The sequence below is a fragment of the Micromys minutus genome (assembly GCF_963924665.1).
Source record: "Micromys minutus genome assembly, chromosome: 3".
Lineage (NCBI taxonomy): Eukaryota > Metazoa > Chordata > Mammalia > Rodentia > Muridae > Micromys > Micromys minutus.
Window position 1 is genome coordinate 55,672,668 of NC_137972.1, and position 16,121 is coordinate 55,688,788.

The window sequence follows — 16,121 nt, forward strand, 5'->3', positions numbered from 1 at the left end:
CCAGGACTAGAGAGGCCACTGCGTGGCTTTCTGCTCAGTCCCTAGCCTGTCATTGCCTGAACCTTGGCCCTTTCCTCCAGCCCTTTTAGCATGTGCAGGCTCACACTGGTATGCAGTCAGCTCTTATTGTGCTGTTCTGGAAGGTTCTAAGCAACAGGTACATCACTGCCAAGGAAAGGGGCTTTCAGAATCTTTACCTCTTTTCTTGTATTTTTGAGGGATTAAGACCACTCTACAAATACCATAGTGTAGCTTAAAATAAAAAGCTCAGGACTTGGAAATTGTGTGGACTCATGTTCACAGTAGGCTTCAGTCATTGATAAGCTTGTACTCTTGGGAATAATGAGGGATAAGGAAGCATGGTGCACTACTTGCTCATACAGACCTCATATGGGTAGATGACAATTAGGAGTAATGTTCCTTTTCCACATATCCCAGACTGTCTCAACCTCTCAGACCCATAATGACTGCATCTGTGTAGTGAGAACAGAGGCAATGGAACTTGATACATAGTTCTGGAAAGCCCAGTGAAGATGTGAGTATTCCAGTCCATACTCCCCAATGCTGTGGATCTGTGTAGAGGCCTTGTTCTGATTCTGCTCATTTCTGTTGGGATACCCTCAGTCTTCAGTCAGTGTTGTAAGTGTGAGGAGCAGAGAACACTTCTGTTCTGGTTTTAGCCATTGCACCAGAGAGATAGTTTGTGCAAACAGCGAAGTAGTTCAGAGTCATCTAGCTACTTAAGGAGAGGACGGGGCTGCAGCCCCAGGCTGCCAACTTCATGCTGTTCACCCAGGCTCTCAAAGTCATGACTGAAGGTGGGAGGCTCTGTTAAGCTGGCTTCAAAGGACTCATTCAAACACATCCCATCAGTAGGTAGAAATATATACCCTCCTCTTTAAGGCTCTACCCCTCTTGCTGTACACAGGGACTCCCGACATGATAGCTCAGCATACAGGATAATGGCATGGTGTACCACCAAATACCAGGACTCCAAAAACAATGCCAGGGTCTGCTCTTTCCCTACTGTGAGAGTTGGAGGCAGCTTGGTGCTTTAGCCAGGCCCAAGTTCATCTCTGCTCTGCATGGCTGTGAGCTTTTGAATAGTTACTTCCTCCTCTGCTGTGGCTCCTGTCGTGGGGATTCATTGTGACTCTCGACCCTGATTAGCTTAATACATCTTCTTTTCCTCTTAGGCTACTGAAGGAGCCTAGAAATGTCCAAGAAGCATGTAGAACAGGACTTGGCAGCTAGTACACATTCAATAAATGTTAGTGATTATCATCTACAAAATGGTTGTGCTAATCACCCACTTTGAGAAGGGCTGTTGTGAAAATTGAGGATAACACATGTGCATGACCTGCCACAGCTTAGGCTCTCTGCATTACCACTGTCCTCATTGAGCATGGCTGTGAGCAGAAATGACAGCCACCTTCTCCCTGTGGCACTCAGTCAGCACCACTGCTGCCAGCTAACTCAGGCTTTGTTCTCCTCCAACTAGACCAGGGAGCTGGAGAACAGAGAGGCCGAGCTCAGCCGCCGGGACACCTTCTACAAGGAACAGCAAGGGCGCATCCAGGAGAAGGTAAGGCACAGGCCTGGGTCCTTCTGAGTAAGTCTCAAAGGTACCTGACCCTGATGGGAGAACAGCAGGTCCCCTGCTGACTTATTCCAACACCAGTCACCCTGTGGGCATGCCCATCCTCCTGCCTCTGTAGGAGTACCACGATCCCAGCCTTTCAACAAGTTGCAATCACAGAGATAATTGCTTTTTAATTGGCCATTTTCTGTGAGTGTGGCTGGCTCTACTACAATCCAGTTTTAGAAAAATAATTCACTTTCACCACAGGGCGGTGCTGAGACCCAGTATACCTTTTTTACTTGAGTTAAGCTACATTGGGTAAAAATAATAACATAAAGCCTTGCTGTACAAATGCATTAAAGTTGTATCATCGATTTTCTCCTGGGACTTGGGAAGATCAAAGTGTTCTGCTGCTGCATGCTTGCTGCTGTTCTGAGGATAAGCCTGGGAATGCCAGAGAGTCACCAGCATTTTTACCTGGTTAAATGCTAGCAATTTATGATTGAAAATTTATTTGGTAATGTGCTTACTTTGGGAGGTTTAATTTGTTAATTATGACAGATTTTCCAAAGAAACGGCTTATAACATGGGAAATGATGGTTGGGAAATTAAAGAGTATTGTCCCTCATGCCTAAGGAAAGTATTCTTTCTCATGCCAAGCAATCTGAGCCACCAGCTATTGCAGGCAAGTCTTCTCCTGTCATTTGTCATGGTTTGGAGCTTTGAAAGTGACAGTTTGCTTGAGGGGCCTGCTTTCCATGGGTGTTTTCTCCTGCAGCATGCCACAGCCAAGTCTGGCAGCAGTGTGGGTTCTGGATTTCCAGGTAATGAGGACAAGGGGGTGGTGGCTCCCTGCTTCACAGCCACCTGCTTGCCCACTTCTGCCAGGAATGTAGAGGAAAGAATTGAAGACAGAGTCCTGACAGTGGTCCCTACAGTCCTAGGCACGTGCTGAGCAGTGCCAAGCAGCCTTTAAGGAGCTGGCTTCCCAAACAGCACACACACAGGTTTGACTGTCACAAGCCATGTGGAGAATTGTGATTCGCGATTACAAAAAGGAAGGTTTAAAAAATCCACCAGCTATGGCTCTAATTATCACAGTTGCCATATGTTCTCAGGCATGGAGATATTCTTCTGGTTGTATGTGCAGTACTGTTTCCTGCTGTGCTCTTCTCATCTCTGATTTGGGATTGGCTACTCAGAGCTTGTGCACATGCTTCTGTGAGGTGGGAGGAAATGGCCTTGTCGCAGCTTTCCTCTTCTAAATCTTTTCCTTTTATTGAGCTTCTTTTCCTCTTTGGTGTCTCTGTAAGGCCAGTCTTCTGCTCTGCCTTGGGAGAGGCAATCCTCCCACCAGGCTCTTCCACCTCCACTCTTGCTCCCTACTGCTGGGAAAGGGGAGCCCCACTTCTCACACACAGAGAACGTTACATGCTTGTGAATTGTTCTACGCTTTGACAGGAGCTGTCAAAGTATGCTCTCCTTTCTGGTAGCACTTTGCTGGCAATAATAGAGAGGAAAACACCCCACATCCCTGCAGATGGAGATCAGGCTAGAGGTAGTCAGGTTGTGGGGAGGCCAAAGAATGAGGCTTACCTATATTAGTTCTGAAAAAGCATCTTGATCTTTTCCATGGATAAGTTTATTCTGGTAATGGTTAAGAAGAGAAAAATACAGCCTGCTTTTCTTCAGTTTTGCTTCTGTTTCTGAATACTCTTAGACCTTGCCATTTGCAGCTCCCAGACCTTCCATGCATCGTCCTCCTCCCCTCTCTGTCCTTCCTCATCCCTCGCTCAACATCTCCTCCCTGATTCTTTCTCTCTTCCCTTTCTTTTCCTTTTCTGTTTCTTTAAGCACAGACACTGACAGCAGAGCCTGACCTAAGAGGAAATAGGAAAGGTGTGGACAGTGGAGCCATGATCCCATGACCTGGAGAGTGGAGTCTTGCCCAGGAGGAGAAGGGCTCATTCTGGACCTCTGAGGCACGGCAGAGTGCAGGCAAAGCAGGAGTAAGGTGGGATGGTAAAGTCCTCAGGCTGGAATTCTGCCACCTGCCATCCTTGGCCAGGCCTGGGGTTTCATGCAGACCTCCTGACCACTATGACAGGCAGGGAAGGAAAGTCTGCCCCTCCTCATGGTCCAGGAGAAAGAGAACTTTGTGGTGCTTTTATACCGCTGTGTTTTTTCTACCATAACAGCCTTTTAGTGTAGAAATAGAGGCTGTTGTACATAGCAAAGTTTCCAAATAACTGTACCCTGTACCACACGGGAAGGTATAAGTGTAGAGCATCGAATCTTGCCACGGATAACAGTGAACTGCTAAGTTCATGGGCCACTGGAAGGTTCTCATGCACCTGAGGGTAACTGTAGGCATACTAGTCATGGAGCACAGTCATCCATCCAGCTGAGCTGACAGAGCTTGGGTGTCAGAGTCAGAAGGGCTAGGGTGTCTCTGTTGTTGTACAGTTACCATCTTTAAGATGGAGTCATCTGTGCTGTGTGTGAGGAGGGAATGGAGACTAATGTAAGCAGTACCTATGGAAGTGTTACCCTGAACCAGGTGCTAGTTTTGCCCTGTAGCCACTCTGGATCCTGTATGGTGTCATAGCGAGTTCTTCAGTTTAGGATCAGTGCATGGACGTGGGTATGTACATGTATGCTGAGATGAGTTTCAATACTAAAGATGATCTGTCCCCAACTTCTGCTCTCTGGGATGGAGAAACCTCCTCTCTGGGCTTCATAAGGCTTTTTATAAATGCCTACCAGGAGTCCCACAAGTAAGGCATTGTGCAGGGGACTGAGGCTAGTTCACATTAGCATTTCTCACACACCAGGAGAATTTTTATTGTGTGTTGGATACATGCACCAAGAAGGTGAAACCCTCACCAACCTCAGAGTCATGCTTAGAGGGCCTCTTACTATCTTGCTTGCAGTCCAGATGAATATGCACTCAGCTGTCATTTTTGTGAATTCTAGGAGAAGAAAGAACTGGGCAGGATCCCCACACTGTGCCTGAAATCAGCTGGGGTGACTTGTATCTCTTCAACCAGTGCATTTGCTTCTGGCAGAGACTCCTGTGAAATTCCCGAGAAGCCCACAGAGCTGACCGCTTTTGCTGGCAAAAGCCCAGTTGGCTGTGACTAACCATAGGCACCCATTGAACTGAGTAAGAGAGGAGACAAATATGCTTTAAGGTTCTCTTGACATCCTCTAGTTCTGCCTTAGTAATGGAACAACCTTGTGCTGAATATGATGTTTATATCCTCTGATCTCAGTTTTCTTATTCTTGAAGTGAAGCAGTAATCTGCCCATTATTTTATCATGAGTAATTATTTGTGTAAAGAAAACATCAGAATTCATACTGACATAAGTAATAAGTTCTCTTTAATGTTATTTTCATCTGTTTCCCCTTTTAAATTTTAAGTACATAGCCATTCATTAATTTCACATTGATTCAAGTTTGTTGTTTTATGAAAGTCTCAGGTGTAGAGGAGAGGGGGTAAGGCTTGAGGAGGACCATGGATCCTCTGGAGTAGAGGGGAGGTGGTGAGGCATAAGCAAGGTGTGGCTCCACCTTGTGGAGTCCTCTGGAATAGAGAGAATTGATGCCCATGCTCTAGCTTCTGGGCCACAATGACCTTCCAGTTCTGTAAGACCTGGTCTTGCTTTCCCCAACTGGTCAGCTGCACAGAGGAGAAAGCTTGTAAGCTAGCTTCCAAGACTGACGTTTGGAGAAAGCACAAAACTCAGAAATGTTTGTATTCTTCCTGGACTTTGGCTGTTACCCAGCACAGACATCTGCATATATCCTGCTTGCCTCAACCCTTTCTTCCTCCTTTTCCTCTGAGAAAGCCTGCTGACCTGGACACAGGTATCTTTGTTCTCTTGGGGTGTTGATCAGTGTATTCACTATGTTTTCACTTGCTACTGAGCATGTACACATCAGGGAGCCGTAACCTTCACCCACAGGGTGAGACTATTGTACACTCAGCAGAAGGGCCAACATGGAAGAGGCGAGAGCAGGTGAACATCTCGGACAATGCTGTGGGAGTACATTGACACAGCCACCTCAGGAAAACCGAGGTCCAGGTTTATTATAACCAGGTGTGGACATACCTAGTGACACAGCAAATGCGCCAAAAGAAAGCATGGGGCAGTGTTCAGGAAAGCCTCAGACCACAATCATTGAATTCATTCATCTATCCAGTGAAGAGCAAGAATGAACAGCCTGCTGCTGCAGTGATGATGAAGATTGTTGTAAACCCTGTGAAGGAAGTAAAAGAGGCCAGGTGTAGAAGAGACTGTGTGTGATCTGTCTGCATAAAAGCAGCAACGAAAATCTGAGGGTTATAAGGTTGAACAGTGGAAAAGGCCTGACTGGAAGAAGATGTGTAGCATGGGGGTGGGGCACTGGTCACCTCAGGTAAAGTCCTGACTAGAAGAGGATGCATGGGTTGACCAATATTCACTCTCTGACTTACAAGGGATTCACCTTGTTATGTTAGACTTTGGAAACAAGAGAATGCCACTGAGGAGGGAAGACCATCAGGGAGTGCCTGAAACCTTCTGCTGCTTTGTCCCTTCTCCTGGGGCTTGGGGCCCTCTCACAGATTGTAGCACACACAGCACATACCATATTGACTGTTCCATGCTAGTGTCTATGGCTTCCCCCTCCTTCCTGTAAAAGCAGTTGAGCACAATCCTGATCAGTGTCACTCAGAAACAGTGATTCATCAGTGGGGACCAGGAATATAGTGTTGGGCATGTAATAGGGGCTTAGTAAATATTTTCCAGAATAAAGAGAGGAAGGTATGTGCACACAAACAGGATTTTTGCATTCAGGTTTCTTGAGGAGAAGGGAGCTTTGCCAAGATGGCTGCTTAGTGGAAGCAGTGTTTGGAGAATGGCAGCCTTAAGGTGGAGGCCCAGCCTCAGCAGAGGTGCCCCACACATAGGCCATGGGAGGTGAGGCTGAATAGACATTAGCATGTGATTTGGGGGTAACCTAGCTGAAAATGTGGCCCTAAGATAGTTTTAAAGACCTGAAAGCTGGAAAGAGATTTGATCTGAAAAGCCCAGGAGATTAATGGTACCATTTAGGGAAAGAAAGTTATGTGAGCTGCTGCTTTGGGGGATAGTGACGAGCCTTATTCTAGCCATGTGCACATGAGGCAGAATAACTACACATAATTGAGAAGTGTTAGGCAAGAGGAGTGGGTCCTACAAGACAATAGTGACTCTGATTTTGTGAGCCTGCACCATGTGCCAGGCCCCTTTTATAAGTTATCACTGATCCTGGCTTCAGCCCTGCAAGCTAGATTATATTACATGTGTTCTACAAATGAAAGAACTCAGAAACAGGCTGAGCAAGCTGCCAGAAGCTGTGCAGCTGATAGATGGAGTCTGCTTCTTCCACCACAACATGCTGCCTCTCTACATCAGCTTAGAAGAGAATGTGGGAAGCAGGCCGGATACTGTGGGGGCAGAGAGCATAGACCCAAGAAAGCCTGTGTATCAGGATTTGAGAGCCACACCCGGGGAGCTTTCTCAGTTCTCCTCTCAAGAGAAGCTAATACTGGGCTTTATAGGGGTAAGGGGAGGAGTAAAGGGCTGGCCATGTTTTCAAGAAGTTTCATCAAGAATATATTGGTAATTGGGAAAGGAGTGGAAAACCTATATGTCTGAAAGGAACACTCCTATCACCTTTTGGAAAGGGATCCAGCAGAAGCTAGTCCAGAGTCAGAGGCGGGCATGCCAACAAATGACCACAGGTTCTCTAGAAGTGAAGAGTTCAGGCCACATGGTGAGTAAGCTTGTTGTTGCTGCAAGAGCAGCTGCACGGGCATGTCCATTAGACTGCTCTGTTGAGTACAGGAGGCCTACCTGGTGTCATGGCCCAGAGATGACACTGAGCAAGCAGGGCACTTTTGTAGACATGGAACAAGTGACAAGGACTCCCAGAGATAAACCTTTAGAGAGATACATCCAGAGAGGGGACACAGCATAGTGATCTGAAACCAGAACAGTGGCAAATGGGGACATCAGCCACAGGGACAAGAACCTGCCTCCAAAGCCAGTGAGAACATGTGTCACCCACTGAGGAAAGGAGACATCTGAAAAATATTGAAGCCAGAAGTCTTTTACCTCAGTACCAGACTGGGCGCTAGAGCATTTGCCTGCCTGCTGCTCCACTGCTGCCTTGTTTTGATCACCGAACCTCACATTTGTATGTTCTCGTGAGCTATGAGTGGGAATGGATTAGCACATTGTTTAGAAATCCCTGAGCACCAGAGACAGAAGAGGCAGTGGAGCTGGGAACCTGTGCCCTTTCTCCTGTATGTGAGAAAATAGCCCTGCACTTGAGTGGCTTAAGAACCACATGGAACAGTATCAAGTGCTGGGTCTTTGACACCACTGACAGCTTTGCAGAGTTTACCATGTCACAAAGGACCTTGAACATTGAGAGTCTGCATTCTTACAAGGACAGCACGGTTAGCTATGGTTGCATGTTACATAATGAAGACATTGTATAGAGTCCATTGCCTTGTATCCATTAGTGATCCCAGCTAGGAATGACAGGGCAGTGTAACTGCTGTTCCCTCACACAGCAGGGGCGCTTGTCTCCATGTCTCTGTCTACTAGCCCTCTAACCTTTTTATGGTAGTGTGAGGAGAGTGCTAAGCTACCAGGCTCTGAAGTTAGTTATGTTAAATACATTTCTCCTTGCTGTGAGCATACCTTTCATAAGCAACAATAGGGAGGATTATGGCTCCTGGCTCACAGAGTATAACCCATTTATGGTTGGGAAGGAAGGCACAGTGGTAGGAGGTTGTTGCACAACTTGCTGACATCTTGGCCAGTCACAAAGCAGAGGTGAACTGGAAGCAGGGCTGGGCTATAACCCTTACTGTTCATTCTTATTGCCAATGTCTGTCAGCTAAGACCTTTGTGTCAAAGGTTTCCCCACTTTCCAAAGTGGTACTACCATGTGGGGACGAAATATTCAAGCAAGTAAGTCTGTGGAGGACAGTTATATTCAAACCATAATTCTGTCTCAGTAGGCATTCAAGATTGGCATCCCACCTCTACCTCCATCATCCCTACCATGATAGATCTCCACTGCCTCCATCCTCTCCATCATGTCTACCATTTCCACCTCCCCCTTCCATGTCTACCTCCATCTCCGTCGTCTTTACTACCTACATCTACCCTACCACCCTTATCACTTCCATCACATCACTTCCTATACCACCTCACCATCTCCCTTCTACCATCTCCCTTACCACCTCCATCATCTCCACTATCTCTGCCTCTGCTAACTATCTCCTCCATCTCTCCTTCAACTCTGTCCCTGTCATCTCCATCTTCATCTCCACTCTGCACCCATTCCACCTTACTCCACATCATCCACTACCTATGCCTCCATTACTTCCACCATTGCTACACCACTACCATCTCCCCCTCCTCTGTCACCTCTATTGTAACCATGCCTACCCCTCTACCTCTTCAACCTTCAACCTCATCTCTGAGTTCATGCACCATGTCCACCTCTGTCTTCACTTCTACCTTCAGGTCCTATACCAACTCCAGCACCAGCACACACACCTTATCTACCCGATCTCTGTGCCTCTGCCTCTGCCTCTGCCTCTGCTCCACCTTTACTTCTACCACCTGTCACCTCCACCAGTCTGCCACCTTTGTTACAGCTGACATCACTGCAGCCAGCATCCCTGTGCCCGTTTCCTTCTCTGCACTGCTTCTGCTTTGTCACCTTAAGTGGGTTCTTTGCCACACAGTTTTTATCTTTTATTTTGCTAGAACCTTCTGTACCTGATACCTGCCAAGATGAAGAACACAAAAGCTATGGCCTTCTATAAACTTGGAGGGTCTTCTGCTCCCTGGCTGTGCAGCAGCCTCTTAGGGACAAATGCCTAACTAAGCCTAGGACCACTGACATGCTGTACAGTTATTCTGTGCTAGGTTCAATGCCTGCCTTGTATTGCTTGGGCTGTGTTGTGTGTCTTTGGGAGTGGTAGGAGGATTACTTATCACATGAAAATGAAGATACATAAAGAGGCTAAGTGGCAGTTTGATGTTTCATAGCTATCAAACTATAGTCAAAGGGAACCAGGTCTTCCAGAATCTGCCTCAGGAAAGTGTAGCAACTTTGACCTCCTAGGTAACTTTACCTGAATTAATATACAGCAAATTAAACCCATCTCCAAAGCCACTTTTCCTGGTGCCTGGCAGCTAATATTTAGTGAGTGCACTCTAATGAAAAAATATTGCCTGTCTCTTTTAACCTTCAAAGTGACCCGAAAGCTAGGTGACAACAGTGACTGCTGACCTGGCTTCAGTGCTTGCTGGGAAAGCACCAGGTTTGTTGTGAATGAGTCATTCGAATTCCTTTTGTTCTATCCTCAAACAAGTCTAGGAAGTGGGAACTCTCACAGGCCTTACTGTGTAAAGAACTGGTATGGCCATCCACAGCAGAGGTACTGCAGTTTGGGTGGAGTCACAGATAGCAGTTAGAGTTTGCTGCCCTGAGGCCCTGGCCTCCTGAATTCGAGGAATCAATACTTAGTGTCTACAGGGCTCAAGTCAACACTGCTTCTGGAGAAGGTTCCTGAGTGTAGCACACAGGAGCACGTAAGCACCCATCATGGCATGATTGCTTCTGCCTTACCATATTACTCTTTGTTTAAGCACCTTAAAGCCAATTCCCAGCAGCCATGGCCTTTCTCCCCAGGTACTTCACATAGGTCTCCAAAATGCAATTCTTATGCAACTACAATGTCTTCACCTTACCTCAGGGGACAGATATTAATTCCTTTGATGTTTTGTTTCAAAAGTATCTTCTTCCAGGATATGTGGATTTCTATTTGTTTGGGGTATAAATCTTTATTCAACGGTCACACTATAGTTGATTCTTAGTTCTGAAGCCCAAGGTCTTGTCATTTAGGCTTTTTAATGACAATGGCTTGTTCTGTTTTTTTCCTCCTTAAATGCATGGGACCTGAGCCAGAGAAGTTAAGTGCTGGGAGAGCCTGTTAGGAAAGGGAGTTGCCACCCAGGTCAAAGGCTAGCCCTGTGGTTAAACTGCTGCTTACTGCTACCGATTTGTTTTGTTTGCTCTTTAGTGTTGCTACGGTCTTTTTGAGCCCAGACTCAATCAGTAACTTGGAGTGGTTTCTGTGTATTCCTGCAGTAGCCATAATATGCAGTGCTTCCTGCTCATGTGCGTTGTATGTTGGTCCCTGCAGCACATTAAGTCTCCTAAATGGACACTTACAGGTTGGAGAGCCAGGAGTGGCTTTTCATCACATGTGCAAGTTGTTACCTATTCCAGTTGGAGAGGGTTTTGTTAGGTTTTTGATAGATAGCTGCTCTAAGACCTTTCTTGTTTTTTCCTTTTTAGTGCTCCCCTCACAGGCCAAGATCAGCTGGATTTTACCATGTGAACCCCTTAGTATTTCCTGCTGGTGTGATAGTGGGAGGTAAAAAAGGGGCCTCCTGACATCGGGATTTAGGGTATTGTGGCCTAATGCTGGGGACTAAGTGCCCTACTCATATCACTGAACTAGTGCTTCCTGATCCACCTTGGTCCTCCCTCCATCATGGCAGCCTGGTAAAGTCTCTTACACGAATTGAAGCCATAGCTTTCCTTCCTACTATTGCAATTTTTTCTGGACTTCACCCATAATCCAGCATCCACTTGTGTAGCAAGATTTTCTGGTGTTTTTCATTGTCTTTCCCACTGCAATCAGGACAAGGCCAAGATTTCTCAGCCTAGGCTGCAAGACTCTGGTTTGGGTAGGGATTGTGTCTCTGGGCCCTTCCCAGCCTGACAGGTATTACCTGTTCTGGAAGCCCCTTCTGACCACTCCCTGTGCTGCCTACATGTGCCTGCTATCCCAACAGAACTGTTCCCTGTCATGGCTTCACCTAATTCACTTTTTGGCCTCCCTCCCTGTCCTAGTCAGAGTTTCTGCACAAAACATCATGGCCAAGAAGCAAGTTGGGGAGGAAAGGGTTTATTCAGCTTACACTTCCACATTGCTGTTCATCACCAAAGGAAGTTAGGATTGGAACTCAAACAGGTCAGGAAGCAGGAGCTGATGCAGAGGCCATGGAGGGATGTTACTCACTGGCTTGCTTCCCCTGGCTTGTTCAGCCTGCTTTCTTATAGAATCCAGGTCTACCAACCCAGGGATGGTACCACCCACAATGGGCTGGGCCCTCCTGTCTTGATCACTAGTTGAGAAGAAAATACCTTACAGCTTGATCTCATAGAGGCATTTTCTCAACTGAGACTGCTTTCTCTGTGATAACTCCAGCTTGTGGAGACACAAAACCAGCCAGTACACTCCCCTTTTTGCTTTGTCCCAGAGGTCAGCCAACAGCAGCACACATAGCCAGGCCTGCGTGGCCCTTTGAAATGGAGGGATTTTCTGAATGGCACTGGCTGCTCTTTGCTACCTTCTCAGTCCCCAAACTCTGCTTGAATACTTGTGTCATAGGAATTACTGGGCCATCTGCTTGGAGCTTATCCAGCCATGGAATAACATTGCCTGTTCCTTAAATTGCCTGTTGTTTATCCCTTAAATAATATGTGTTCATAGTTAGAAAAAAAAAACCCAGAAAATACAGATAAGCATAAAGACTAAAAGGATATGAACTAAACCAGCATGCCCTTAAAAAAACATGACATTTGTTCACCTCGGTGCTCACTTACCCAGCCAGACTAGGGGAAGTTTCAGTAACTGCAAAAATGGGACCATAAGCCCACATGCTTCCCAGTGTCCTTCAGCTTATCTCCGTCTAACTAGCAGCATCCTGCCCCTTGTCTGTGCTTTTACTTACCAGTCACCTGTCAATACACTGCATCTGGACTGGTCTTCTAGAAAAATGCACATTTAGACTTAAAATTTCTGGGTCATGAGTTCTGTATATCTCCAGGGGTAGGGGTGATGCATGCAGGACAGGCTGATGTGGCTCACCCTCCACTGCAGGCGCGTGACAATGCTGGTCTTTCCTGACTTTATGTGTGGAGTATTTTTCTCCTCGCCCTGTAAATGAATTGCAGATAGAATGCATGTTTACAGAAAGCATGGAAAACATGGCTGGCTACAGATGCAGCCCTGGGGCAGTTCCTTGCAAATACTTTCTCTGCTGGGTGCCTTACTGCAGCAATACAGACATAGATTCTCACAAATAGGGTTGCATACAGTATGTCCTGGAAAACTTTACATACCAGCTTTCTCTGCACATCAATCTTACTTGTTCCTTTTGATAAGTGCATGATGGGAATCTCTTATGTTTATTTGGTGGTTTCCTGTTAATGACATGGAAGGCTATCATCCTGTCACAATTGGTTTTAATGGTTACCCCCAGATTTCTCTTCAGGAATATATTCCAGTGAAAAGATTTTCAGGTTCTCTCTGATGCTTATGCCATTGCAGTATCTTATCCTTGTAAGAATGACTGTCCTTTACAATCAACATAAATAAACATCTTTTTGTAAACACTGTTTTGGTCACATATTTTTTCTTTTGGGAACAGCCTCTTTATATCAGCCAGCCATTTTCTTTTAGGATTTGTGTTTTTTAATTGATTTATGGGTCTTTTAAAATAATATTATTATTAATGAGTGATTAAAATATTTCCTGTTAGAAAATTCATTTTCCTGGTGCATTTATTCATAGATACTCTTTGTGGGATTTATTTGTTTATGATGTACAAGAGTCACTGTTGTCCAGGGTTGGCTCAAATGATCCTTCTACCTCAGTGTCCTGTGTAGCTAAGATGACAGGCTATTTGGGCAGCTAGATATTGGTAATCTAATCTGTTTCGTGATAAATTTAAGTGTTCTTCTTTCTTCATATTTACTCTTTTTGTCATTTATGATCATTTTAAAATCATATTTATTAGTAGTTTCATAGTTCTATTTGTTGATTTGAAACTTTGGCCCTGTCTTAAAAGCTCTTGTTTATAAGAGCTCTTCTCTTACAGATGCTATAAGCCTCCTGTCGTCTCCCCTCAGGTTATCATCACTGATGAAATTCATAGCCTCACCCAGATATAACTTCTGCCCTGGCTCTGGCTAACTGACCTTATGTCAATGAGTCACCCATGCCGAGCTTAGAGTCCTTGCTCTTAGGGAATGGAGGATATGAGGTAATAAGTGACCAGACCTGCCAGGATGTAGTTAGGTAACCAATAGTCTCCTTTCCTCTCCTTTCCAAGTTCAGTTCACCTTATTGATAGACAACTGCTGCTGTTTACATGAAACTAAATTGCTTTCCAGGGTATGATGGTGGCCACTGGTTTTACTTCCACCCTGAAGAGTGACAGAGTGGTTAGAGAGTCACTGGATCCCTCCTACCATCTGGCCATGTGGGTCTTGTCAAGAACTGGAAAGAACTGCTTTTTCATCTGGAAACTCGTGACCCTCTTTTCTCTCATTAAAATGTGTGAAAACAAAAGGCAGGGAAATGGTTCTGGGCTAGGCAATGTCTGACATCCTACCTTTGCTCTCCTATCTGTCATTCGTGATGTTGTCCTTTTTCCCTTTGATAAATTGGACATTGCTTGTCTTGGGCATCTTCCCATTTTCTCTGAATCCTCTGGAGTGCTGCAGCCCCAAAGTCTCTCCTGTGAGTGAATCCAGGCTGAGGCTGGAAGCATCTGGATGGGGAGATTTGAATTCATTTAGTGTGACTGAATGTTCTCTTGCAATCTCTCCTGCCTTGAGTTGCAATTCCCTCATATCAGTGCTTGATTCAGTCTCAGTCAGGAGATTGTTCTCTTTGATAGCAGAGGGAGTTTAGTTCTTTCTTTCTTTCCATCTTGCTAACTGGCCACCTTTCACCTCAATATGAGTCCAACCCTTCCTGCTCTTATCACTCCTAATCCAATTTTAAAAGCTTCCCCCCACCTTCTCTCTCTCTCTCTCTCTCTCTCTCTCTCTCTCTCTCTCTCTCTCTCTCTCTCTCTGTGTGTGTGTGTGTGTATGTGTGTATGTGTGTGTTTTTAAGGCTCAGCTTTCCAGGCCTCAGCTCTCCTGACCTTTTCCTTACATGCCTGAACCATTCCTTAATGTCAGTTCTCTGCTTTCCACTGGAAGCAGGTATTTCTAGGAAAGAAACTCCTAGGTCAGATGTAGAAGAGGCCTTAGGGGCCTCTCCTAGAAGCATATGGACCCCATGAGCTCCCTTCCTACAAACTAGTCTGTTCCTCTGGGCCTTGTACTTATCTCACTCTGTGAGCTACTACAGTCAGTAGGTATAATAGTCTTTAGGGTGTGGGAACAGCTCATAAGCTCCTCCTTCCTTTTAAGAACATTCATTTTATTTCTCAAGAGTATTTGTTTGCATGTTTGAACCCTTGCCCTCACAGAGTGTGGTCTTCCCTCAGGGATGTTTGTGACTCCAGGGGATGTTTGGTAATATCTGGAGACAGTTAAGGAGATAGTATATTCAGCTAGTGAAGGACCAAGGCTGTTGCAGTCCAGGACAGGACTCATGGTGAGGAGCCATTCAACACGAGACCAGCAGTGGTGCCAGAATGGCCCAATAACTCCAGTGCAGAGCAGCTTCTAGCACCTCATTAATCTGAGGTGTTTGGTAAGGGCTGTGGGCTTTACCAGGCATGATGACACATGCCCATAACTGGAAACACTGAAGCAGGAGGGTTACTTAGTCACAAGCCTTCTGAAGAACTTTCTCTGGGTGAATGAGAGTGCAGGAGCCAAGAGAGACCACAGGACCATTTGCTAGAATGCACTGTGGTGATGGTCCCATGCGTGACTGCCCTGTTAGTCCCTTATTGTCCCCTGAAACCTCTGTACCTTGCTTTGTTTGCTGCTTCATGGTAGCTCATTATTCAGGACATGCTTCACAGATATTAGCAGGGTGTGCCCAGGAAGGGAGACTTTAGTCTCTGATGACAGAAAGACTCCAGGTGTATTTAGTGTCTTCCCCTGGCCCTGCGTATTCCTTGCTCAGGACACCATGAGGTGCCAGTTCAGCCAGGACTTGGTTTGGGTTGGCTAGCCAGGGGAACCTAATCCAGAGTCAGGGCTGCTGCAGTGCAGCGATAAGACCTGCTAGTTGGTGCTGTTTCTGAGGCCTCTGCAGGCTGCCTGAGCATCACCTCACGCAAGCAGGGAGGGCGGTTTCTCTCCCGTGGCCTTTCTTTTAGGCCGGCATGTAAGGAACCTTCTCTAGCTTCCATCTGTGGCATGTCTCAGTACTTGGCATTTTGCCAGGGGCTTTATCTCTAGTTGCCACAGGTCTTTTGGGTGAATGCAGCCATTCCCACTGTATGATGGAACTCGGGGCCATGGTGCATAGAGTTGCTCAGTAAGTGATGAGAATAGAGTTTAAACATACTACTGGCTGATCTGAAGTCTGTGTTTTTGCCTCCACTGTTGAACTATGATTTCTATATTGCAGTGTCAGGAATTTGAGCCATCAAAAATGGGAAGTGACCCGGCTGCCACAGAGTTGAATGCCTTGTTCTAATTATTCTGTATCCC

At 46.0% G+C, this 16,121-nt stretch overlaps 1 protein-coding gene across 1 annotated transcript in view; it reads left to right on the top strand.

The window, feature by feature from the left end:
* CHCHD6 (coiled-coil-helix-coiled-coil-helix domain containing 6) overlaps window positions 1-16,121 on the top strand; it is a 209,098-nt gene that overhangs the window by 123,437 nt on the left and 69,540 nt on the right. Inside the window, exon 5 of the mRNA XM_080914598.1 lies at window positions 1,502-1,585. Within this exon, the coding sequence (XP_080770724.1) occupies window positions 1,502-1,585 (84 nt within the window). The remainder of the gene's footprint in view (window positions 1-1,501; window positions 1,586-16,121) is intronic.